We start from the raw sequence: 27995 nt of genomic DNA, 5'->3' as shown, positions 1-27995 counted from the left end.
AAAGAAAGAAAGAAAGAAAGAAAGAAAGAAAGAAAGAAAGAAAGAAAGAAAGAAAGAAAGAAAGAAAGAAAGAAAGAAAGAAAGAAAAGCCAATGTAATTTCTATGATGTGGTGGATTTTACCCAGCCTTCTTCTCAGTGTGTATGGTAGGTGAATATGATACTGGAGGCCTGAGTCTTCCTTCTCTTCTCTCAGGTAGACTGTGTTCCTCTAGTCTCTTGATGCAATGGGTCTGACTCTAGGTTTCATTTTACAGAATGTGTTTTTTCATACTGCATGACCTCTAAATTAAGCTGATTCTTCTTATTGAGGGCAGCAGCAAAAACAAAGCAATTTGTTCTTAATAACAGAGAGGTCCTCAAGGGGTTTCAAGGAACACATCACTAAAGGATTTTTTTTTTTTATTTCAGGGTATCATGAGGGTACAAACATTACGGTTACATTTTACGTCTTTGCCTCACCCAAGCAAGGGTTAGAGGCATGCCCTTCCCCTCTACAATGCTCCCCGTGTCCTTTAGTTGCGGGTTTACCCCCCATCCCCCTAATCCCTGGAGAGTATTACAGCCATGTGAGCACCCTAGTGTTGATCAGTTAGTACCAATTTGACAGCAAGTACAAGTGGAGCCCATTCTTCTGATCTTGTGATACCTCACTTCGGATAATGGGCTCAAGCTCAATCCAGGAAAATATAAGAGGTGCTAGATCACTGTCATCTCTTATGATTGACTAATATTCCATTGTATACATAATTTTTGATTGAGCGTTATTTTCACCTCCACCTCCTTTAGGTTTCACGTCTCAAACTTAGACTAACCCAGATCACCCTGTTTAAAATTTCTGATCATAGTCCTGACCCCTACCCCATATCGTCAGAATCATCCTTTCCCTGTTGCTATTTTTCTTTTTTACATTGCTCTTCCCACTTTCTAATTCATTATACCATTTGCTTATTTATTATGCTTGCTGTTTATTCTAAGTATGCCCTCAACAACTGCAAGCTCTATGCAGAAATATTTTTGTTTGGTTAAAGGATGTATCCCAAGAACCTAGAATGGAGCCTGGCTCCTAGAGGGCACTTAGTATCAATAACATTTGTTGAATGAACAATGGATGGAGTTTCAAAAGTGATGTCCTTAGGACAACGACACTGGATAAGCTGTGACTCCTCCATTAAACGCTAATGAGCACCAGTGGATGATGGTCATGTTTCCTATGTTTTAAACTTGTGCGGAAGTTATCTTTAATGTGATATGAAAAATTATAATTCATAAGAAAACCTAGAGTATAGAACTTAGTTTTTAAACCTGCATGTTTCTTAATTTGTAAAAAATAAACAGAAATATCTGAGATAATGCTAGTATAAGTACATGAAGCATGTGACAGGAAAGACATTTTTTTTCCTAATAAATGTTAGGGTATATTCATACATGCAAAGGAGAAGTATTAAATTTAAGAAAGATGGAAACAATGAATGGAACCAAAACAGAAAGCTTTAATAAACTACAGTTTATCAGCAGCTGGACGAGAGAGTCTAACTGATAGTTATTCAGTTATTTGAATTGAACTTAAACCATAGGCTGACATAATATATTAGCACAGGACAAAAACTCTTCTGCTCTATCTAATAGTTAATAAAACAATTACAGTAAAAGCGGACAGTTCTTATTCTTACATGAATACGGCATGATGAACTACTTTCATACTTTTTAGAACTCTCTGCACACCGGGAGTACCACCAAAATTAAATCTAAGAAAAGTAGCAGAGATTGTGAAATACAGAGATAATTTCACTGAGGAAGTTTTTTCAAGATGTGTATTCATAATGCAAATAGTATTATTATTTTCCTGGTGTATAAGTAGGAAACTGCATTTATAAAGCAAATCTCAAAATTTGCAAAGTGTGTTAAAATATTTGAAAAACCAACAGCAGTATGAGCATCCATTACAAAACTGATTTATACCTTATTCAAACATGAATGAGACAAAATATGTGTGATGACACAGTTCAGTTAATTTTAAATAGCCAAATGAAAACCCCTAATATTTAGATTACCAGTAATTAATCATAGCTTAAAATTTTATAAAATATCTGATAACTGCAAAACTCTTAAAGAAAATATGAAAAAAAATTGCAAGTTCAAGACTAACAAATACTTCTTGATAAGTTTAAAACATGTGCCAATGAAAGAATCTTCTTTACTTAAAATTTTAGTGCATTTGTCTCTATAAGAAATTTAAAAATCCTGTGACTATTCTGAGTCAATTTCAGGCACTAACTGAAAGGAAAATTTACACCTTTAAAGTCAACCAACTACATTTAAAAAGACAATCTTCTGGAGAACATAAAAAGAAAGTTCAAAAAACAAGCTGTTCATAAAGATGTCAAATTAATGAAAGTACCTGAATTTTCTCCCTGCCAGAATATAAGATCTTCACAGTGTTTTGGCTATTCACTCTCAAATATTTTAATCAAAATGCTCTTTGCAGTAGTTCAAGCTATAAAATATTTATAGACAGCATATATGCTATATTGAAGCATCTATTTATATAGTAGATATAACTAATATCTATATCTATAGTAGATATAACTAATATAAAAACCTCCCTACCTCTTAATGTAATCTTATAATGGACAACATTGCTACTTGACCACACCTATTCATCTTTTAGCCTGTTTTAATAACACAGGTGACACCTAAGAAATTATTCTTTGATCTTTCAATAAACTAATCCTGTGCAGACAGAGGAAGGTGGAAGAGGTTAAATTAGCATTGATTCTTTAAGACACATTCATCATTTATTTAACAATCTCCCTAATCACAAGAACTATTGTGTTTATAGTCCTGTGCTGAGACACTCTGAATTTATTTTTTAAAAATTCTCGCAATGTGCATTAGAAATCAGAGCACACACTGCACACTAACATTAGTTTCAAGTCTCTTGACAAATCTGTTACCAGACAGAAGCAGTTTGTTGTACAAACCTTTAAACTTATTCACTGTAGTAGATTTTTAATAGATTCTATTATAATTAATGTTTTCTGGGGATTCTAATTTCTATCTTAAGCAAAATGTGTAGCAATAGTTATCTTTTCAAGGAAATTATATTAATAGTGACTTGTAGTATCATGTATTCTGACGTTCATACCAAGAAAACATGATCTATAATGATCTGTAAAGAATAATTTGTGGCTAATACTGACAGATTTAGGAAGAAAGCAACAGAATATAAGAATCATCCATAATGTACAAGATTTCTACAAGATTTTACTTTTTCTCTGATGAACACTATTTGCAAATTATAAATAGATATATGTGTGTATATACCATATTTGTGAAATCTAAAATAATGTAAAACTGTATTTTCTAAGAACAAACAAAATATAAATTGAAGAAGAATAAACAATTCTTATTGCATATAAAATATGAAAATATTTATAAATAAATATTGAAAAATATAGAAAATATATCCTGGTCATGAAAGAAATTGTACCATTGATGAATCGTATGTCTCCAGTTATGTAATTCATCATACTTAAAATGTTTTACTTATTTCTGATTTGTTTATTTAAAATATCCCCCCCCCAGTCTTTCACACGCAAAATGCCCTGAAGTTTATTACTATAGTTATATCTAGTTACTTTCATAAACTTCTATATGCATATTTAGGAATTAATTTGCTAATACTGATGATTACAGATTACAATATTATCACCAGAAAATAAGAAACATGAAATCTTTAGAATAGATTGTTATTCTATGTTAAGAACTACCCAACTAATAACAAACACTTGTACACTTGTACAAGGGGATTCTTAAGGACTCAGTATCAAAAAAGTATTATTCTTTAACTGAATTCAATCCAATAAAATGGATTTAACTATCCCTGTCACATATGAAAACAAGGTAGGAACAATGATGATGTAATGAGGATTAACGATGTGCATGGCTTCATTTTTTATTTTTATTTGTATGTTTAGAGAACTAAATAACATCAATATAAGAAATTTGTAGAAATAAGAAATTATGAGGCACAGATAGGCATATTCACACGAGGCTGCTAGTAGCTCTTTTGTTAGAATAACTCTACGTAGCTTAGTTATTTCCCTAGAGATACAATTCACTCCTCAATAACCAATTCTCACAAGACATCACTAATAATACTACATAATGTTACATAAAAGTCTCAAATTTTATATTTATGTTCAGTCATTCGAGAGTTAGATTTCTGTCTCCCAAACATCATTCTTTAAATTGAATAAAATGGAATATTTGAGTCCAAATGTGTGTTTTCCCTTTTCCCTGTTTTAACAGAACATTAGTTTTAATAAGACTAGACTTCCAAAAAGATCATGTGGTAGTGAAAAAGCAACTACACTTTTCTGAAATTCAGGTAACTTATTTGAAAATCGAGGTATTTGAAGTATATGGTTTCTAAGGTAACTAACTTGTAGTACCTGTGCTGTATGATGTTATGTTGGAAAAAGATCTAATGAGAAATATGGTTTTATTACTCTTATTGAACAACTCTCAGGCTTGCAGATTTATAAATACATAGGTTACTATTTGTAAAATAGGTACATTGCTTATATCCTAGAGATTGATATACATATATTTTTGTATTAAAAAATTTTAAACAGGAAAAAAATCCTACAAAAGAGATAACCACTGTATCAAAGTTTTCCAAAATTATCCAGTGTTACTAGAATCAATATTATATTAAAACATGTTTTACAATTCTATTTTGACAGCTCAACAAGTATTTCACAAGACGAAAAAAATACTAACGTTCAATTAAATTACTTTCTGCCACCTCCACCGAAACCCAAGAGCTAAAATATTATTGTAAATTTTCTTACCAAATTGTGTTTCCTTTTAAGTGCCTATATGTAAAAATGATGTGTTTGGCCCTTGGTGATTGCAAATGCAATAACTTTATCAAACTGTTAATAAATAAATTAGCCTTTCTTAAAAATAAATTGCCCTAGTATTCTAAGATGTATTTTCCACATGTCTGCAAATTCACTAATTCAGAAGACTGTATTAGAGTTGTTGGTTTAAAAAAAAATTAATAAGACATTGGTATGCTAGTTGGTACCTGTAATTACCTTTTTTAGTTCCGGAAGGTATTTGGGGATTGTTTAAGAGCAAAAGATGAATGGTGCACCACTAAATCCTATTAAATCAATGCATGGACATAGCACAGCAGAAGTAAATAAGCTGTTGGAGGTCTGAATACTAATAAAGAAGATAAAAAGGGTTTTACATAGCTACTTACATCATAGCTTAGAAGTTCAGTCTGTGTGGACTTATCCACTCTGGAGGCAAAAGCCTTCTGTAAATGCCGGACTTTTTCCTGCAAAATGAAAAAAAAAATACACATTGTTGGTGAGTCATATACTTCACATTAATTTTCTCCATCTAATAAATAAAATTTGATTAGTGTGCAATCCACAGTCTTCTATGTGTATACACTTTTTTCTGTTGGTGCATTTCAAATCTGCTTAAATATTTAGAGCTTTAATTTTCAGGTCACAACTATGCCACCTTAGGCATCTTTTCTTCTGGTACAGGAGCCACTGAGTCAGAACCAGAGTCAAATGTTGGAGACAATGATTTGCTTAAACCCAAGACCAAACGCTTATGCTATGTTTTCTGGTAGCTGTTTTTTTGATAACTAAAATGATATGATTTTGCCAATCTAGTTTCAGATCATTTATATTTAAAATAAAAAATACTTTCAATAGGTGATATCACCCAGTAGATTCTATTAATATATAGTTTATTTTAATGTTTTTATACTTCTTAATTCTCTTCAGGAACCCCTATACACTTAGGAATCTGTACTTCAAGGGTTTCACACTACTCCAACCCTGTGATAACTGGTAAGGGAGTTAATCCATGAGTGAAGTATATGGGATTTCATATTTCAAATGCAAAATTAATAATTCTGAGTCAACTAATTTGACTGGGCTCTGTCTGGGGCCTTCCCTTCTCAATCCTAAATTGAGAAGGATTTCAATTTAATCCTTCACTTAAGGATTTCACTTAAAATGAGATCTGGAGCTTAATTATTATATAATGGGTTTACTGAGTGCGTGGCACAGCCGAGAGTACTGTACTCGCATGACCTCATCTCGTCTTTGGACTTTTACTACTATTACCACCCATTTTAAATGTGAACAATACAGTTTAGGAAGTTTAAGTAATTTAAGAAAGTTTCCAAAGAACTTCACGTGATTCCACTAGATTTCGTTTTCCACTCAACTTGTTTAGAAGGAGAATTCCTTTCATTTTCTTTCCTTTTGAATGCTTAATAAAATACCTGAATGATTAAAAATGTGATTTAATTGCTCTTTTCCCAGGATTCACAGTGGTTATCAAGAACCTCACTCCCAAGAAATCCAGTTACACAAAACTCTTCCATCCTCACCTCCCCTCTTTCTCACTGCCTTCCCCTACCCTCTTCTCCCTTTCCCTGCCCTCCTTATTCCTCTTTCCTTCAGTGCTGCCTGAGATTTGCAAGATTATCTGAGATATTTAACAAAGTACGCACATAATTTAGGTAAGCATAATTTAGTCTGACTTATTGAAATACAGAAAGAAACACTTTTTGTACTATTAATGTTTCATCTCTCTAACATTCCTAATCATAAAACATCTAGTGCGGCTATTCAGAGAAAAATGAAACACAGATTAGATCATTCAGGAAGATGTTATGTGAGTGAGGTAAAATTTTTATTGTTTGAAAAAGATTAGTGAAAACGTGGCTGTATTTTCCAAACTAAATTTAAAATGAGACAGAACAAGTTGTGTTTATGGAGACATACTGATTGGGATGGGAGAAAGAACAGGGAGACATCGGAATAGGTAAAGGAAGCAATAATGTTGGCTGTTATTGAAAGGTTGTTTAGAAAAGCTTGATTATCTACTTTTGAGACAGATTGCAATTTTAAGTATGTTGAAAGTAATTTTCAATGTTTTCATTTTTATTCTGTTTTCTTTTTATTTCAATACATTCAGCAGTGCAAATGATTTTTTGTTACATGGTTGGATTGTATAATAAGGACTGGAATTTTAGTGCACTTGTTACCTGAATTGTGTACATTATACCCAATAGGTAATTTTTCACCCCTCACCTCCCTTCTGAATCTCCAATGTCCATTATACTACTCTGTATGACCATGCATATCCAGAGCTTAGTTACCACTTATGAGTGAGAACGTGTGGTATTTGTTTTCCCATTCCTGAGCTACTTTACTTAGGATAATGGCCTCCCATTCCATCCAGGTTGCTGCAAGACATTATTTCATTCTTTTTAATGGCTGAGTAGTATTTGATGGTGTGTGTGTGTGTGTGTGTGTGTGTGCGTATATATGTATATATATAAAATATATGTACACACACACGCACACACGCATTTTCTTTATCCACTCACTGGCTATTGGTCATTTTGGTCGATTCCATAGCTTTGCAATTGTGAATTCTGTTGCAATAAACATATGAGTGCAGGTGTTCTTGCACATGGAACATTTTCCATGTGTCAGGCCACAAAAAGAGTCTCAGGAAATTTTTAAAAATCTAAATTATATCGTGTATCTTCTCAGACGTCAGTAGAATAAAACTAGAAGTCAATTCCATGAGGAACTCTCAAAATTATATGAACATATGGAAATTAAACATCTTACTCCTGAACGATCTTTGGGTCAATGAAAAAATCAAATGGAAATAAAAAAATTATTTTAATTGAATGATAATGGTGACACAAGTTATCAAAATCTCTGGAATATAGCAAAAGCAGTGCTAAGACGGAAGTTTATAGCACTAAATGCCTATGTCAAAAAGACGAAAAGATCACAAATTAACAACCAAATGTCAAAACTCAATGAACTAGAAAAAGAAAAGTAAATTTCATTTTAAATTAGTTGGTATATAAACTTTTGTGTATGAATTAGAGACTACACACTAATATACACAGCAGGAGAAAATAGCTAGCAAATGCTTCTATTATGCAACAGCTCACGTTTCTATTTCAAGGGCTTCCATCCTGAGGATAGGAGTTGGGAAAGGTTGATAAATTCTGGCTTACTAGCCTGAGGTATAAGACTTAGGAAATTCGAATAAATATAAATAAAATTCAAACAGCTTCATTAATCAATAGCACAATCAAAGCAAAACCAACCAAATAACCCTCAATAAAGAATAGTTATCTTTAGAAATTAAAGAAATCCACAGACATTTCTAGCAAATTTCATTTTCATTCTTCATTGGCATTAGTCACAATAAATACATACTTGAATTTTTTATTATGTATGCCATATGTAAATGTAGAGAGTAAATTCTAAGTTTCTAGTAGACTTAGGTGCAAATAATTGAGAATTAATATTTTATTTAGTGTAATAGAAGGCAGTAAAAATATGAAAATTTATGATAAATTTCTACTACTTAAAATTAGAAGGTTAAAAAAAGACTACGTAACTTTTGGGAGAGAGTACTCCATAGGGTCCTTGCATTTTTGAAAGATAAATGGATATTTATGGATTGATAAATTTAATATATGATAAAAAGAGTATTACAGACAAATAAATATAAAATATACAAAAGTAGATATTACTGGAGGGTGATATTATAGTTAATATTTATTTCCTTTGTAAGAAATGAATATAAATTAATTTTATAAATATACATATTATATCAGAGTTATAGAAACAAAGGATCATCATATATTTCAAATACACATTGACTTGAAATAAATATAAAAGTCTTGATTAAAATTAGTAGCTTATTTCAGTACAGAGAAATTTCACCTTTATGATTTGAATATATTTGTAGTCTATAATTTTTTATTGAATGCATATTATGGTTATTCCTCAGGGAAGAGGGGACATGAAGAAATAACAAAGAAAGTATAGCCCTTTCTATAAGGAAACTTCTAGTGTAAAAGACACAAAAATAAAAGACAATTAGCATTCAATATGTGAAGTATAGGAACTATGTATAGAGACATGTAGAGGTAGAGGGGTGTGTGTGTGTGCATGTGTCTCCATGTGTGGAGGGGGGTATAATGGAGAGGAGACCTATGAGAGAATTAAATAATTTGGAATGCAAAAGCTGCTGACATTCCAGCTAAAATCAGAAAGATGAATTATTATTAGCTAATCTGGAGTGGAAGTGAGTAATATGGAGCCTTTCTTAGGCAACAGCATTTGCAAATACTCAGAAGTCAGAAATACTATTCAAAGATATGCATAAACAGCTACTAGGTCAAAATTGTCTAAGGGGAGTCAATGAAAGGTACAATAGTGAGAAATGAGCAGAGAGGTGTAAAGCAAGTCTATGCCCCAGAGAGGATGGAATGCTACACCAAAGAATTTGAGTTATCTTAATTTCAAAATACTGTTTTATAATAAATGGCCATAAAAATATTTTAACTAAATTTCAACAGAACTGACTTAAATACATCCTTCACCTTATATTATTAATGTATGTAAGAAAAGGAATCAGAAGGAAGCAATATGGAGAAGAGGGACAGTTGAAGTACATCCAACTTTATTTTTCTGACCACCAATTAACTTACCACATGTGATTTAATGTGGCTCTCTTTCAGCATTCTCCCATATAATCAAACATCGTAATTCCTTCTTCGAACCTCTCTCAGAGGGATAGTGGAAAATTAAAACAACTCATTTCTGGTAGGTAAATTGTATAAATAAATCTATATCCCTGACAAAATATCTAGTTGTCCTTAAGTTTCCTTTCCAAGCAATGACAATATCAATACTTCTTAACAAAACACACCCCTCGTTTTTTCACTTTTACGATTAGTAAAACATATATGTGCTTAGAATAAACAAAAAAGAAGACTAGCAGAATTCGCAGAAAAATGTAACCGAAATGGGATGAAAAAGAGAAAATTCATGATTTACATTTGCTGTTAAATCGCCACTAAATCTGAGTCCTGAATATGTGGAGGTTTTGAATGTTACATAATATCGATATATGAAGCAAAAAGGTTAAAAATATTATAATAACATATGCATAATAAAAGTCAGCCAACATAATTACATATAAACCAAAGAAAATATAGATAATTTGTAAGTTTACTAAGAGTACTTAGTTATATTCACATTCCCTTTCCTTCTGTAAGCTTTACCTCTTTAATGATTACTACTAATAACAGACGTCATTAATACACTGTAGGTTATATGCCAGACACTGTACCAAGTAATATGTACCTATATGAATCCTCTCCAGAACACACAATGGCTGTGTTATTGTTCCTTTTTTAAAGCACAGGAAACTGATACTTAGTAAGTTGAAATGAGTTGCTACATATCACACAAGATAGTTAAGTGGAACAGCCAAGATGAAAACCTTTATCAGTCTCCAAACTCTACTGCCCTTTCTGTAAAGATATTCTGCCTCTTTATAAAAGCTTACAGATAGTGTTGCTACCTCCACATCACATATTAAGAAAACATAACAAATATGTCCTTTTTATAGCTTCTACACGGCTAGTAATTGTAGGTGGTAATAAAACTCTATTCTTGATGTTCACTCTGCCTATATTCTCTTGCAGACTCTATTAAGTCATTTTGCTTTACTATGTAAACAATTTAAGATTGTTTAAAATGTATCATGTCTTTATTGTAAAAGGTACAATTCTAAAGAATACCCATGAATATTAATATGGTCAGCAATGTATTTTGGAACATGAGTTAGAAATAAAATGATAAAGTTAATATAGAGTTATAACACAATATTGGAAGCAAGATGTGAAACAAAAACTAAATGTTGAAGAGGCATGGAATCCTTTTGATAGCAATGACATTATCAGTTCAAGCAGAGTAATGTAAAAATATCTTCTGCTTAAACTGTTAGAATCATTTCTGGGAATCACATTGTGTGTGTGTGTGTGTGTGTGTGTGTGTGTGTGTGTGTGTGTTACATATTGGACATTTGTAGAATCTGACTCCACAATATATGCTGGCTATGCAAAAAGGGTAGTTTGTAATTTCTTTTAGGAATTTTAAATTTAAATTTCATTACTCAAAAATACAGATCTCTTGAATGCTTGTGCATAAAAGATATAATAAGTACCACTAATATGTGTATGTTTTTGCATTTGCATGTGTGCACATGGAAGCCCATGCCACTGAGTAAGCACTAAAGAGGAGGAAAAGTGGTAAAAATGAAAGACAAGATAAAGCCATGACAGAGTCAACACAAATGGTTTTTAAAAATGAAGCCTCAAGTGTCCAGGGAAGTTAAGGAACTGGCACTTATTTATTCTTATTTTAGAACATATTTGTATTTATGCATCATTAGATACTCTGTGATTAACAAATCACTTACAAACAATATATAAAATTCTGGCAGTTTATTAATCTACATGACTCATTTTTACCTTAGATATTAATTTATGTTGTCTTTTATTCCAGCTATTAAAAAAATTATGCATGTAACACTAAGTGCAGTAAACCAAGCTGAAATGAAAATATTCAATAATCTCAAGAAATACATCCAATGTATCTTACACTATTATTTTATTTACCTACATAGAAGTTGGTGAAATTTCATCAACAAGATGAAAAGGATATGAACTTTTGAAAAACAGAACATGAGGGACTATTTGCAGTAGTTTGCTTTAGAATTTATAATAAAAGGAAATTTTTATATATTAATTAATAAAATTATCAGATGATGGTATAGGAAATATATATATATAGACAGTGATTACACATTGCTATTGAATATGTATCTTGAGGCTGAAGGAAAAAATAAATATTTTTGTTGTTACACAAAATTTGCAAAACAAAGTTTGGAAAAGAGTCAAAATTCATTAGAAATGAATTCAGTAGAAATGATGTTTTTTTAAATGTAAGAAGAACACAAAGTCTACTTAAAATAGCATAGTTCTAAATTTAGATACTAAGTTGTAGATCTAAAGGTTAAGCCTATAGAAAGAGAAATATTCTTCAAAAACTGATACTCTAAAAGAGAGGGAAAGCTAACTTTTAAAATTGAAAAGTAATTCAACACAAGAAAGTTGATAAAGTGCTCCAAGTTAAGTTTAACCTAGAAATCAAGTGGGTCAAAAAATAATTTCATCATCATTTTCTAATAGATGTCAATGTTGATATTAAAAAATTATTTAAATAAAGCAAAAGCAAAAAAAAATAATAAAACCAAAGAGAAAATCATAGTGTTTGCTTAATGATGCCAAGGCCAAGGATGAGTGCAGGAATGAAACGGTAGCATTATATACATCACACTGATTATTTCCACCCCACCTTTAGTGAGGGTATACCACTGAAAACATCATAGAATTATAGAAAAGCACAACCAGGTAAATAAAGCTCCCTCTCATAGAACTTAAAATTTCTAGGAGCTATATCAAGGGGACATTAAATTTATTAATATTTTCTTCTGTTATAAAAATTGGTAACTAAACAAAAAATTGGGAGAATTATAAAAATCAAATCCTATGCACCGATCATCTAGCTTCAACAATGGATACTGGAATTTAAATAATAAGAATTAATACTAACTGTATAAGCTCCACTGTTTGGTACTGTCCTTCAACTTAGATAAGAGATCTTCTAATTGGAGAATTCGGTGCTGCACATCATCCCGCCATGCCTCTACCCAGGAGGAGAGGATTCCATGAGGCTATGGGCAGTGCCACAATCAAAGGCCAAGTCTTCCCTTCCAAATTATACCCCAGCTATCCAGAACCCTACAATTCACTGCCCAGTTCAGGACATGACTTGGTTAGTCCTTCTGAGGGTCAGCCAAGATGTGGCCTTAGGGCAGCTGTTTGATGGAGGGGACAGAGCTTGGGCATTCTTTGGGCTGATCACACATATTCATAAGGATCTGAAGGACAGAACCTGGGTTGGCAGGAGGCCAGGTTGGGCTGGAGCAAAGGCTGGCTCTCTCCGCATTGCTAAGTCCCTACACAGAATGCTAGGGAGTCCAAAAAAAAAAATCTGTAATTTGGATATGGCTTTCCAAGTCATTAGCAAAGCATATTTTCCAAGATAGAAGGCTACAACATATTATATCTAACAGTTTTTAAAGCTCGATTTATAATTTCAATATTTATCCTTACATTCTGTGAGCCCTCATTCATATTCTTGGCCTGGGACTCACAAATGTTAGTATTAATAGCTGGCCCGTTACTGAGATTCTTTCAGTTTTTTGGTCACTGCACCTCAGGAAAAGCAATGTGAGGTTTTAAATATTTGCAAAAAAGGACAAAAGGATAGAGGGTTTATTTTAGGTTTACAGGTTTAAAAAATGGGTCAAAAGGGTAAAGACAAACAGAAAGAGGAAATTTCTGCTAATCAATAAAATAAACATCTGGATAACATATTTATTTTCATCTATTTTTCAATACCTGAATCAGAAAACTCCCTGACATCCTCAAGCCTCCCTCACCACAATAAGACTAGATTGTAGGTGAATTTTACAAGAATTTAAGATTTAAATCATTACACTGCATATTTTAAAATTACGGAACTGAGTACCTAACAGAGATTATACAAACTAAAAATTTAACTAGATTCATGAAGACTTTTGGCCATTCCATTTAAGAAAGAAATAGATTGCTCAGCAATGTGAATGGGAAAGGTTATTATCTTTAGAGGCTGTAATCACTAGGGACTCTTTTACCCGGATAATTTTATGTTGTATTCTAGACACAAAGCATATGGAATTTTGTTTTGTTTTTGTTTTTAATGAGGATCAACTTAGGCTTTCTATTTCAATTCTAACATCACTATTCTAGTTCCCAGATTTTTTTCAAAGAACGCATTGCACTGTATATAAATACAAGCAAAGTTTCACTAACGGTGACTTAAATATGTATTTGATTTCTTTAGTGCTTATGGCAGGCTAATCCATTTCTTGTAGTTTAATGCTCTTATCAGTAAGGAGGAGCTAATTAAGAAAGGCTTCACAAAGAAGGACATAAAAGTGATGGCTTTGAGTTAGATCGCCTAGAAGCCAGGGACATCGATTTCCAGGGTAAAAACACCAGGCATTCAGTGACTGATCAGGGAGGACATGAGGGAAGTCGTGATAAAAAAGTATCCCCCGGATTGTGTTGGCTTTGCCCTCTCACATTCGAGACATCAGTTAATTACATCTCTAAAATTTATTTCACAATCACTTCCTCATTTCACATCCACTGCCGCTGCCTCTACCCCAGTCCTCCATTACCTAGGAGTGAGCAGGGGCGTTAAGAGCATAGGCGTGTGTTGGGTGTGCACACACCATCACCGTCTTTTACTCCAGTAGTCTCTGTACTGACTGAACAGTGTAACCCTCCCACCCCCAATTCATGTCTACCTGGAACTTATAAATGTGACATTATTAGAAAATAGGGTCTTTTCAGATATAATCAAATTATTAATAAAATGAGATTATACTGGATTAGGATGGGCTGTAAATCCAGTATGACAGCCCATCACTCTCCCCATCTTCTTTCAGTTGCTTGAATGGATCAAGATTTTTCCCACGTGAGGAACTTTTAATATACTATTCCCTCCATCTGGAATCTTGTGCATATTAAGTGTCACTGTGTTAGAGGTATCCTTTTTAAAGTAGATTCTCATCTCCAGGTAATTCTCTGTCTTAATCTCTTTTTTACTAAATATCTTTCATTTCGACTGACATTTATTTGTCTGCCTATATTTGGTCTGCTCTCATTAGCATTTAAGTTCCTTACAGCAAGGACCATGTCTATTTTGAGCCGTATTGACTCGACATTGCCTTATGCAGTTTTTGGCACATTATAGGTATTCAATACTTTTCTTCCGTAATAAAAGAGGAAGTAGGTGAATGAGAGAATATGTATAAGGTTTGAGTGGCATTGAAGACCAGCTTGTGAACTTGACATTCTGCAGAAACATTTGCTATATGGAAGTTAATATTGATGGCATGACAAGTCTAGCAAAATTTCTGGTGTTTGCATGGTATATAAATTTAAGTAGGGACAGATTGGAAATTAAATATGAACTAAGGGGTTTTCCTAGTAATTCTAGCCTGTAAAAATGCTTTAAGATAAAAGAAAGGGAGAAGAAAGGAGGTATGGACAGAAAAGTGAGAATATTAAAGAATGGGGAAAAAATCAAACATATGTCTGAGAAACTGATGCTGTATCATCAAGTGAGAAATGTTATTTTCATGTGCAGATTAGGATTTCTTTTTTTGAAGAAAATCTTACGTATGCTGTTCTCACTCTTGTCTGAATTTTATATTGCAAGTGAGAAATTAATCAGATGATTCATCCAATGAAAGTAATTAGGGGAAAATAATTAATGTCGATGTTTCTTCTAGAGAAAATAAGTCCAGAAGAATTTTTTGATACACCAAGTCCCAAACATTCCCTCACTGCCAGAATCCTGGTCTAAACACACACATTTTATTTTTCAGGTAGTTCTCCATTCTGCTGGCCCATATTGCATGAGAGGACTTCTGCTAGAAGTACTCTTATGGTTTCTTTTTCTATCTCTCACTCACCCCTCTTCATCTATAAACTGGTAGAGGACCTTGGGATAAAGAAATATGCTCTGCTTCTTATTGGCATGACTGTACACAGGAAGAAATCTCAACTTGTCCAGGCATAAGCTCACAGGCTCTTGCTCTGTGGGAGAGGCCTATAATTATCCCTTGTGTTAGGAACTCCAATAGGTCACTTCAGTTCAGAGAAGAATGTACTGGAAGCTCATTTGAATGCATTCAAATCCAAATTTCGATAGCATTGTATGATAGTTCAATTTCTCTGCATCTTCTATTTTGCAATTAATTCTTAATTTACGAGGACAAAGAAAGGTGTTCGTTGTTGTCCTTTTTTAAACCTGAAGACACACATACACATATATGCACATACACATACACACACACACACAGAGTAAATTTGGAATAGTGAGGTTTCAACATAGGTATTGGGAAGATCTAGGAGAGTTAAAACAGTATTAACTAATACAACAGCCATAAATCCTTAATTCAACCTTGAGAATTGTTCGTATAAAAAAAACCCCATATCACTAAAAACAGAAACCTGCCTGCAATATTGAGATTGACATCTTGAAAATATAGCAAAAATTCCTCCAGATTTTTCTTGCTTGAAATTTTTATTGAGGAAGATCAGGATATAATATCCTGCTCACTTTATCACTATGGTTTAAAAATGAGTTGCTTGTTTTGAAGAAAAGATTCATTTTAAGGGATTGTGAGAATTTTATTTTATGGTATTGATTTAATTTCAATTTATATAAAAATACTTATAATAAATTATGACGTGACACAAAGGTCTTCAAGGCGGCCAATCATTAACAGTAATATGCTGATGACAGCCTTCCAAGAAACACAAGCGTAAGGGAGATAAGAAGATCACGAAGCCCTCGCAGAGTCAGCACAGCCCTGCAGGTTGACAATCAGCTAGAAAATGATGGGCGCCATGAATCAAACGTCACCAGACAGACTGTATACACAGACCAAACCTGAATGACAAACTCAAGAAATTCTCAATGCCACGAAATGCATTATCCTTCAATTTGCCTTCAGCACACTCACAAGTGAAAATAAAAAAATAAAATAAAACCCCATATATATATTATCTGAATAGCAAAATCTAACAAAGCAGAGAACCTGAAGGGATTGTATGTGACTAGAGGAATTACTCAGTTGCTTTGGATGTTTATTTAGCCATCTTTTAAACAGAAATGGTAGGCGAAGACAGTTGAAGCTGGACTTAATTCATTCCAACAAATATTTAATGAGTATCTACAATGTACTGATTCATCCATCAGTAATTATAGTACATTTAACTGTGCAAATTAAACTGTGTTCACTTTTTCTGTCTGTATAATTAGAACTACAATAAATTTTATTTTTTTAAATAAATATTGTGTTATTTTGCATATTTTGCACAAAACTATTGCTATGACAATTTTGGCTAATTGTTCACAGGGAGCCTTTTTAGGGTCCAACTCCTGAGTAGGACACAACTCCACTATGCAGCTAGCAGAAGAGACACAGCCTCTGCGCTAAAGAGAGTGGGATGCATAGAGGGCTACGCACAGTGCTCTCATTACATGGAGAGTGGAACAAAAGAAGGCCATGGTCCTCGCTGTTTCATTGCTTCTAGTTCATAGGGGAGACAGGCTTCTAATATGAAAAAATACCAATAGATATAAAAATCACAAATTTTGATAAGAGATATAATAGGAAGCTAGGGGAGAGAACGACATAAAGATGCCTCTTATATTTGATGGTCAGAGTGGGCTTTACAGGCTAAATCATTCTGGTTACTGACGGAAATAAAAATGGAGGTAGGGAAGATATGAGAAGAACAGAATTTGGAGGATAATACAATAGTTTAGAAGAAATGCTTTTGACAAGAGGGATAGAGTTCTATCTATTTCCAGACTCAAATGAAGGGCTAGATTTAAAGGTCGGTAATTAATTGTGTGGGTAGGTTTGGGTAAAAGGAAAAGTCAAAAACAACTCCCAAGTTTCTTTTCTGGGCAACTGGGAGGCTGGTGGTGGCATTTCTGATACGGCAAACATCGCAGGATCAATTGGAGACAGGAGTGAGTGGGAGATCAAGAAGCAGGGTGATTGAGAATAAGGATGAAGGGGAGATAACTGAGCACATTAAAAAGTGAAATAACTGTAACACATCCCAAGCAGGTATGTGGTGATACTAGTCCTATAAGACCGTTAGGTTGCTGCACGTTACAAATACTGCTAGTAACTGGGCTAAGAACGCAAAGAATCTTTACACGAATGTGCTCATTTTTCAGACGGTTGCATGCAAGCTCCTTTTCTGCCCGGCTGTCCTATTGCTCCCCTGACACATACATACTTTCCTGGGAACTTCGCCCTTCTCCACTTAAGCCAGATGACTCCTGCCAGAGTTGCCAAGGCAATACGGTATAATCACACTGCCATGGCTCACTGGTTTTCAGGGAGTGGACGCTTTTCTCAAGCTGGACTAGGAAATATTTCTGGCAATTTTGATACAAGGAGTAAGAAAAATAAGTCAATCTTTTTTGCAGTACTTGAGTCAAAAGTAGTAAAGTTTGAGAAGAAGCAATGGTCAACTTTATGCCCATGCAGATCAGAGAAATAGCAGAGGTTTGTCTCTAAAAAAAGAGAGAGAGAAGACAAAATCAAAAACAGCAGAGGTAAGTACAGAGAGTGAAGGTTAGTATCAGCTGAGTTGTTAAGCACAGCTGCTGCTCAGTCTTGCCTTTGGTTTTGTGAGTCATCCCAGTGGTCTTTTAATAAATTCCCATTTTAGTTTAAGTTAAATGAAATTGTCTTTCTGATATTTGCAACCAAAAGAGACCTAGTCAAGAAAAAGAGAAAACTAAGATTAAGAGTCAAGGAAAGCTAAAAAACCAATTCCAAAGAAATTAAATATTTACAAATATTCAGTAAATGGGGGTAGGATCATCAGCAACAGTCTTAACTTTTTATTTCCTGTTTAAAAAAAATTTTCTGTAACTTCTGTATCTGAACGAATTATTAGGAATTAAGAAATCAAAAACAAAATTTTAAATATAAAAGGTATATAATCATAAACCATGTATATCTGTTTATTATTTGTATGTTGGCTACTATGCTTACCTATTTTATCTATTTTTAATCATAGTACCTGCATATTATTTTGTACTCAGCTCTTTTTCCTATTATACAATACACATTTTGATTTCAAATAATATTGACAGTAACTCTTTTTAAAACTAAGCAATATATTATAGATGTAATGTTATTTATTGCGGATGTGATGTTTTCAAATGTCCCCATACAAAGCCTCTAATGCACATAAAATTAAAAGTGAAAATTTTCTTTTTCTCCCACCCTAGTCCCATTTACAGATTTATACATTCTTAACTACTTCTATTTTTATTTATTCCTAAGATTACAGCAATAATTTTAAATGTAATTTCCTCCATTTCTTGACTGATCACATTTAGACACCACTGATAGATCAATAAAAATTGTTGGGAATTAATATACTTTCTTTATCTCAACTTTTATTTTTCCTTCACCTTCCAATTTTCATTGACTATATAATTATCAATACTATTATTTTAATTCTTCTAATAGTCACTAATATTTTAAGTGATTGGTTTAAACTTCTATTTCTTGGTACGCCAAATTTAGATAGTATCTACTTACCTTCTAATATGAAAGCTTACCCTCCCTTTGCCTCTTCTCTCATTCCATTTTCAATTTCATTTATTATTCATACCTACATTGTTAGATATCATTACATTGTTCTACAATTATAGTCAGTCTTTCATTCTTTGCCAAGTTTATTATATATAGGAAAAAACAAATGTTATTCTTTTTATATGTAAACATTACTTAGGGTATAAAACACATAGTTTAATTGGTCCCAAGAAGTAAATGAGATTTAATCAATTAATGATTTGCTGAGTAAAGAAAATGTTCTGAACCACATGGAACATGTTTGTACATATTACCTCTATTTTTAGTTTGAATTATTCCTTAGAATAAATTGCAAGAAGAGAATTAATCAAATAGTATTTTGTTAATATCTTTATGTCTCATTCTACATATTGCTAAATTGGTTTCCAAAAGATTGTAACAAGCACAAATGCCACTAGAAATGAAATATGTGTTCCAGTTTTTCACCAATGATCCCAGTATTGAGTATATATTTTAAAATATTAGCTATATTGGTAAAAATAATATGTTATTTCAGGTTTATATTTGCCTACTAACAAGGGAGAATGAATATGACTAGATGTATATACACTAACTTTCCATTATCTGATTTGTCTATTACCTCTATTTCCCTTCACAACCACTAATTAAAAATTCCATATATCTTAGTGATACCAGAGTCTTAAGAACAGAAGTTGACTGGAATTAAAACCATTACTAGCAATCACGTAAAAAGCTGCCACTCAGCACACCAAAACTATGAAAGATAATTTATACTTAATCTTTTAAATTCATTATATTAGTCAAATCTATACTTCTTTTTAACAATGGCCATCCTATATGTCGAATTGCCTACTTAGATAGGTACACTTGGATATCCTTCATGCATTACAGTTGCAGTGTATTTTAAGTAAAACTTGTCATCTTCTAATGTTTTTTCTTCTTTTAGATTCCCTGCACCAGTGAAAGGCATTGTTATCACTGAATGTCCTAATACAGTCCCTAGGAGTCATCCTGTATGCTTGGCTTCCCACGTTCATCCATCACAAGTCCAAAGAATTCTTACATAACTTTCAGATCTGTCCCTTCTCCTCTATTTTAACTGCCAGTGTTTACTCCAGACTCTTGTACTTTTTCTCCAGAATCACTGAAATAACTTTTACCAGTACTTTTGCCTCCAGTTTTGTTTCACTTAATATATGCATCATACTGCAGCTAAACTTGTCTTTCTAAAATAGAATCAGATCACCCTTCACTGGTTCCTTACAAATTCAAGATATGTTTAAAATTCTTCAGCATTATTCATTTAGTTCTTCATGTTCTGGTCACTGGCAATTTGTGTACTACTCCCCAGGAAACTATAAACCCCAGAAAAAAATTGCTACTTTCTGTTTAAGGAATCTGATAAGCTCTCTAAAGTGTCATTGTTTTTTATTGTATTTCACTCGAAGCCTAAACTATGTTTCCTCTCCTTTCTTCTTCACTTGGCTCAGGATCTTGATTCTTGTTACTTAAAATGTAAATGATTTTATACATTTCACTTCATTTTGAATCTATAAAGTAAAACTAGTTTGATTCCTGCAATTACAATGCAAATGGTTTTCTGTATTTTTATTCTTTTTGAAAGAGCTGAGCAAAGCAAACCTTGTGACTCCCATTTATTCTTATATAGAACAACCTAGTTTGGGCTCAGTCTAATGTTTTCAACCTATTATAAAACAATTCTAATACAGAATTTCATTATAATGAATTTATCCTTGACAGCCTATCACCGAGGGAAATATCTGCCTACTTAGAGGGAATTTTAGATTTGCTTATATTATTAACTAATTTTCTCCACAAGGACAATTTTCAGGCACCCCTAAATATCATCGCTGTATATGATAACATCTACTTAGTGTATTATGAAGTATCATATTTTTGGTTGCTGTTCTAATGCAAAGGAAAAACTACTGCCAGGATATTTTCAAAAGTAACAATTTTATTAAAGAAATTTATAAACAATTTAATTTTAGTGTTATTTCATTTTCAACTCTATTTGAAATACTAATACCTAAAGTATTATAATTTTTCTCCATTTTTAAATAAACCTAGGGGCAGAGATACATAGAAAGAGAGGATATGCAATTTATTAAAAGTGTATACACACAATTCCAGAGTTTCTAAATGTATCATTATTAGTCTAAATTAGTATACTAATTTTATCTATTTTCAAAGCTATCAGAGCATAATTTTAATCAAACCAATTGAAGTGAACCTCCCACTGAATCCCAAACACTATCAACTATAATTTCTCATATGGCAAAAATCACAGCACAACAATGTCCGGTACATGGAAAGCATCTAATGAATGATGGATAGAACCATCCTTGTTACTTTTAAGTATGAGAAATGGTACCATCACTACTTGATAATGAAGGAAGAAGAGAAAGTGTGAAGAAGGGGGTGGGGAAGAAATGGTAGAAGGAATAGGCAAAAAAAAAAAAAAAGTAGCAGGCTGAGAAGGTCGAATGAAAAAGGGGAGGCAGAGTGGAGGAGACAGGGAGGGAGGGAGCTATTAGACAGGACAGTAAGTATTTCTTGAAACAGACTGTTTGGGGGACAAAGGGTAATCAACAAAGTGAACTGAATATTTGTTGCCTTGGCGGTTCCAATATAAGACCATGTGCTCATGTCAATGCTTTCACATGTGCATAGTATTCAAACGTATATTAATATCAATGTTTTCCTTTGACTGGGATATTGCTTTAGTTTAAAAAATGTGATAGGGTAGTTTAGTCCATTAAAATACTGCATGGAGATTACTTAAGCTATAAAAGAAGTAATATTTAGCAGTATTCAATTGTATTCATGAAAGAACAAAATTTTGGATGAGATTTCAGAAGTCTCACCACATGTTATTTACTGATTCCATGTTTTAAATTTATGAATTATCTAAAAATTGCATATAAATAGAAATTTTCACAAAGATTTATTAGCTGGTGCTTGGCATTTTCACATTTCATCAAGTGTCCTTTGAAAGAATATTTATAAGGTCATATTTCAGAACATCTATTTTCATTTTAAGTGGAGAATTTTTTCATTGTAAAATAAACATAGATTTTCAACTCTGCAACAATATTATCCAGATATAAAGTCAGTATATGTAAAATAATAAAATAACAGAAAATAAAAAAATGCCAACAATTTAAAAGAGGAAACCATTAGGAAGAATTGTAAACCACTGAATAGAAATTCTTTACCTAAATAATACATCTTGAATATGGATATAAATTCACCACACCTACATGCAAGAGTTCAGGTGTTCAAAGAGATAATCCAACTTGCATGAGTTGCTGGTTACTACCTCTAAAAATGGAGCTGAGGGCACAATAAGGAGAGAAAGAGAGAATCCAAGATCTAACAACAACAACAACAGTAAGAAGTTGATTTTAAACTTTTCTGTGTGGGGAGTGAGGGGCCACAGCTTAGGGCAAAGACAAACAAGAAAAGGAATTAGAAGGACAAATTCTGCCTTAGCTCTTCTCATCCCGCCCCCAACCTCCTTGCCTTTGCACTGTGGTTGTCTATCCTCTTTTCCTCAAACCGCTGTTGTGGGCATCTACGTGGGCAGGAGTTTTGTTGGGTGGGGTGAAAGCAAGTGGGGGCTGACATGCTTTGGGCATTCAGTCCTTTACTTTTCAAATCTAACCCCCCGGGATTTATGGATTACAACCTTGCAAAACTTCCCTTTCCCTATACTCTTAATTCCAAAGGATTTAGGGCTGAAATCTTGAGCAGATGTTTCTTGTTTGATTGTTGTAAAATCAAGTGACAACTCTGGTTGGTGGTTTGTAGGACTTTCTATCAGAAAGCCTATGCTCTGTGCCCTACCCCACACATACACATACCTTGAACTACCCAGACTGACAAAGACTATGGTCTGGCCTTTGGTCCTTCTCCAAGACCAAAAAGCTGATATTCCATAGGTAATATGAGCTCACAGGCCAAAAGAACTAGACTCCTGAGGACTACTATTATCCAAAAAATATACAATGAATTGAATGAAATAAATGCTCTCTGAAACACATTTTAATATAGATAATCAAATAATTTAAAACTAATATACATGACAATAAGTGAATAAATTAATTAAATAAAAAGAGTTTATTCATGTACTAGAAGTCATATTCAAGATATTAGTAATCCAATGGCAAGTAGTGAGAACAAAAGACATGCTGTATTCAAATGTGTTTCTTTTGTAGTATGCAAGATAAAGTCATTAATGCATTTAAGAAGTAGTACACATTATCATATATGTGTTTCTTAAGAAAAACAATAATAAAATTAGCCTATATAACTTTTAGAAGATTTTATAGAATAGAATTCAAAGACCACAGAAAGTATAAGAAATAAAGTACATTAAACAAGGTGGCAGAATCAAATTTTAGTTAGAAATTAAAATAAATGAAGATGGATTAAACTAACCAAATAAAAGACAAAGACCCACAAATTGAAGAAGTGAAAATAAAATCCAACAATATGTTGTATGCATGAAACCAAAGACACAGAAATATTGAGAATAAAAATATTGAAAATATATACTGAATAAATATAAATTTATTTATATTGGAATAGCAATCTTAATTTCTGACAAGCAAGCAAATAAACAAAATCCTTCTTTGGATGGTTTACAGCTTTATGTGACTTTACATGTTCTTTGTATACATAGTCCTGGTCTAGTCAAAGTAAAAAAAATAATTATAAGAAGAGTGTGGCTAGTCAAAAAGAAAAAGAGCAAGATTAAAAATTTAAAATTTAAGTTCTACTGCCAGTGAAGATATAATAGTGGAACAATCATCCTTTCTTAGCTAATTACAGAAAACAAAAACAAAAACAAACTTCTACCCCTATGTATCAGTTCTCATCTTCAGGTTTTATGAGGCCAATAATGAAACACATTTTCAATGATTTTATTTAAAATCTAAGACTATGATGTTTAATAAGATGAAAGAAACAAGTAAATTTTCATTTCAGTTTGCTAGGTGATGTACATTAATAAAACAAGTTACATGGAATAAAATGAAGATGGTAGGGAAGATATTATAGTTTGCCACTGCAGTTTGCCATTACAGCAAGAATGAGGTCAGTGTAGCAGTGTAGACCACTCTCAAGTATAGATCTTGTTGCTACTACATTTTTAGGCAGCAATTAAGTTCTTTAAGGAACTGTCAAAATGATACACGCCGAACAGTAAACTTTAGAGCAATATTCAAAATTACTGATCAGTAAAAGAAAAATATCTCGCAAAATAAGAGTGAATGTACTGTTAACTTTACACTTTTTTTTTCCAGACAAATGAAAGCCTCACTCTTAGGATGAATTCAAGGGAAATAATTGGTGAAATAGAAAAAAATAAATGCCAGGTTTAGCAGTTGTGCTGATTTTTCTTCTTATTCCATTTGCCAGTTCGGGGGAAAAAAAGTATTTTGATATATCAGCATATATCAAAGGAATCTATAGAAATATTCCAGTCTTAAAAAGACTCAATATTATCATTCAGCTGATCTGATTAAATCCACAATTAGTCTTTATCAAAGTTATTTCTTGTGTTGTTAAATAACACATTTACTTCCATAAACAAATATTTTTAAAGCTTTGTAAATAACTTTTAAAGACTATATATGTATGTATTATGAATACCAATACCATAAGCATAGTATTTTATTTTAAAACATTATTTTAAATTAAAAAGTAAATGAAAACATAAAATAAAATTAATCTTTGAGTTTACTTAACATTGAAATCATGTAAATATGTTTGATTAGCTATTTATTATAATCCCTTTTATCTAGAACCCCATTAAAGTAGGCAAAAGACATGAACAGAAACTTTTCAAAAGAAGACAGACTAATGGCCAACGAACATATGAAAAATGGCTAAACATCTTTAATCATCAGGAAAATGCAAATCAAGACCACAATGAGATATTATTTAACTCCAGTGAGAATGGCCTTTATCAAAAAGCCCCAAAACAACAAACGTTGGTGTGAATGTGGAGAGATAGTAACACTCATCCACTGCCGGTGGGACTATAAACTAGTACAACCTCTATAGAAAGTAATATGAAAATATCTCAAAGAACTAAAAGTGGAACTACCATTTGATACAGCAATTCTACTAGTGAGTATCTACTGAAAGGAAAAAAAGACATCCTATAAAAAAGCCTTGTGCACTCAAATGTTTATAGTAGCACCATTCACAATTGCAACGATGTGGAAATAGCCCAAGTGCCCATCAATTCATGAGTGGATTAATAAAATGTGGTATATGTATACCATGGAGTACTACTTAGCTATAAAAAAAAATGGTGAAGTAATACCTCTTGTATTATCCTGGATGGAGCTGGAGCCCATTCTTCTAAGTGAAATGTCGCAAGAATGGAAAAACAAGCATCACATGTACTCACCATTAAATTGGTACTAATCGATCAAAACTTAAGCGCATATATGGAAATAACATTCATTAGGTGTTGTGCAGGTGGGAAAAGGGAGGAGGGGATGGGTAAACTCACATCTAATGGGTGCAGTACATGCTGTCGGGGAATGGGCACGCTTGTAGCTCTGACTTGGGCAATGCAAAAGCAATTTATCTAACCATAGTGTTTGTACCCCCGTAATACTCCGAAACAAAAAAAAGAAAAAGAAAGAATGGAAAAATGTTCTCTAAATAGAGCTGACTATTAAATAAAAACCTGAAAGAGAAATAAAAAGAAAATGTAAAGGAATATGAGGGGATATAAACAGAGCATTGGCTGCACCTCCTACAATATACCTGGAAAGGATTTAGTAGAGTCTAATCCTTGAAGCAAGGTAGAAGGAATCTGCAGCCCAGGGAGGGAATACATATTTCTCAGAGACACTATCTAGGAAATGACACACAAAGCCCAGAACCCAGGTCTCCCCCTCCTTTATGTCAGCTCACTTTCAATGATAATGTTCTATTTAAATAAATAACCTAAAATTGATTGTTTCTTATAATCACTATTTTGTGCATTTATTATTTAAAAGTGTTTCATCACAGAGTACTTGGAGGCAGTTTTGACTGTTTTTAATTTTAAAAAGATTAGAAGTTTGCTATTCAATATAAAGTTTGCTATTACGCATAAAAGAAAATATTACAATGGGTTTCTTTATACTGCAATATTTGCTCTTGAGCATCATTAGTAAATTTAAGCTATTTACAAGTCCTTTCTTGGGTCTATGTACTTTTCATATTTTATGTTATCCACATTCTCAGGTACTCATTTCAAAAAAAGAAGAACTGACTTTGAGGAAGTGAGTTTTTAAAGAAAACTTTAAAACATATTTGCACAAATATATACACAAATATCATATTAAAATGTATCACACTGCTTAGCATATTGTCCTCCAGGTTCATCCATGTTGTGGCAAATGGCAGGGTCCTCTTTTTTAAGGCTGAATAACATTCCTCTGTGTGTGTGTGAGAGAGAATCACAGTTTCTTCATTCATACATAGACACTTAAGTTGTTTCTATATCTTGGCTATCATGTACAATGCTGCAAAAATTATTTTTTTTTTTAAAAAAAGAATTTGCCCTAACAGTGTCCCTGACGGGTTTATCTCTCCCCACTTTTGTTTTTGAAAAGTATTGAAGAAAGTTCTAGGTTCATATAAATTAATCATCTGAATAAGGACTCACTGCTGTGAGAAACAGTGATCAGGTTCATCTAAATTACTTAACTTGGGTGGGAGAAGGATGAATAGGAGAGGGAGCCAGTAAGGGAAGCCAGGCTCATAATTATCAAGGGTTTTAACATTGCATACATTCATTACTCCCAGCAGATAATTAAGGCTTTTTAATTCTCTGACTTGGCAGATTCTGACATACCCTGCATTTCAAGAGCAAAAGTAAAACCATAAGGGGAAAAGTCATTTCAATTTATACTTTAAATTAGCATTATACTGATCCTTGCTTGCAGTTGACAGTTTTTCCCAGGTGATGTTGATGTAAATTTTTTGTATATCTTGAATTTTTTCTGTTCTTCTACAGAATATTTGTGCAGTATTGATTAGATATTTTTATCAGTAAATTGATACTATGTGACAAAAATATGACACTGCTATGTGACACTAACACAATTTGATGTTTATAAATATTTGTAATAGTTCATACATGAAATTAATCAAGTGAAAATGAAAATATTTTATAAATTTTTTATAAATATCTACTGACCTTGAAAAGGAGAAATAAATAATTGCTCAATATGGAGTTAAAAATATTTACTAATGCTATAGTAATATCAAGAAACACTGTATTGGATAGAAAACTGAAAAGTCTGTTCTGTTTCTTTTTCTCTCTTTACTGCTTTCATTTCAAAACCACATTTTTTTTCACTGGGAAATACATGCCAATTTTCAAGGAAGGTGACTTGATTTTGAATGAAAAGCTATACAGAAATGGTAAAACATACCTCAAAATTAAAAGTGATTTTTTTCAATTTATTTAGTTGAAATATAAGCATTAAATATTTTATTTAACTTATTTTAAAATAGTGTCAGAGACAGATACTTATGGTAAGCAACAGAGATTATAAAATGGGGTAATATAAAACAAAACTGTAAGACAGGGCTAAGTCTTCATTACACTTTCAGAAAACAGAAAGATAGGATCATGTCCCTGAATTTCTTTTTATTGCCTTCTTATTCACTACTCTTTCTCCTCTTGCTCTTTCAAAGCATGTCTAAATCAAGAAAGGGCACTTAATATTAAAGTATAAAGAG

At 32.6% G+C, this 27995-nt stretch overlaps 1 protein-coding gene across 1 annotated transcript in view; it reads right to left on the bottom strand.

The window, feature by feature from the left end:
- Positions 1-27995, bottom strand: part of CCSER1 (coiled-coil serine-rich protein 1) — a 929337-nt gene that overhangs the window by 414728 nt on the left and 486614 nt on the right. Inside the window, exon 9 of the mRNA XM_012647181.1 lies at positions 5278-5355. Within this exon, the coding sequence (XP_012502635.1) occupies positions 5278-5355 (78 nt within the window). The remainder of the gene's footprint in view (positions 1-5277; positions 5356-27995) is intronic.

The sequence above is a fragment of the Propithecus coquereli genome, unplaced genomic scaffold (assembly GCF_000956105.1).
Source record: "Propithecus coquereli isolate 6110/MARCELLA unplaced genomic scaffold, Pcoq_1.0 Scaffold26, whole genome shotgun sequence".
Taxonomy (NCBI): domain Eukaryota; kingdom Metazoa; phylum Chordata; class Mammalia; order Primates; family Indriidae; genus Propithecus; species Propithecus coquereli.
The sequence above is the reverse complement of the archived record's forward strand: the minus strand, read 5'-3'. Positions and strand labels throughout refer to the sequence as shown.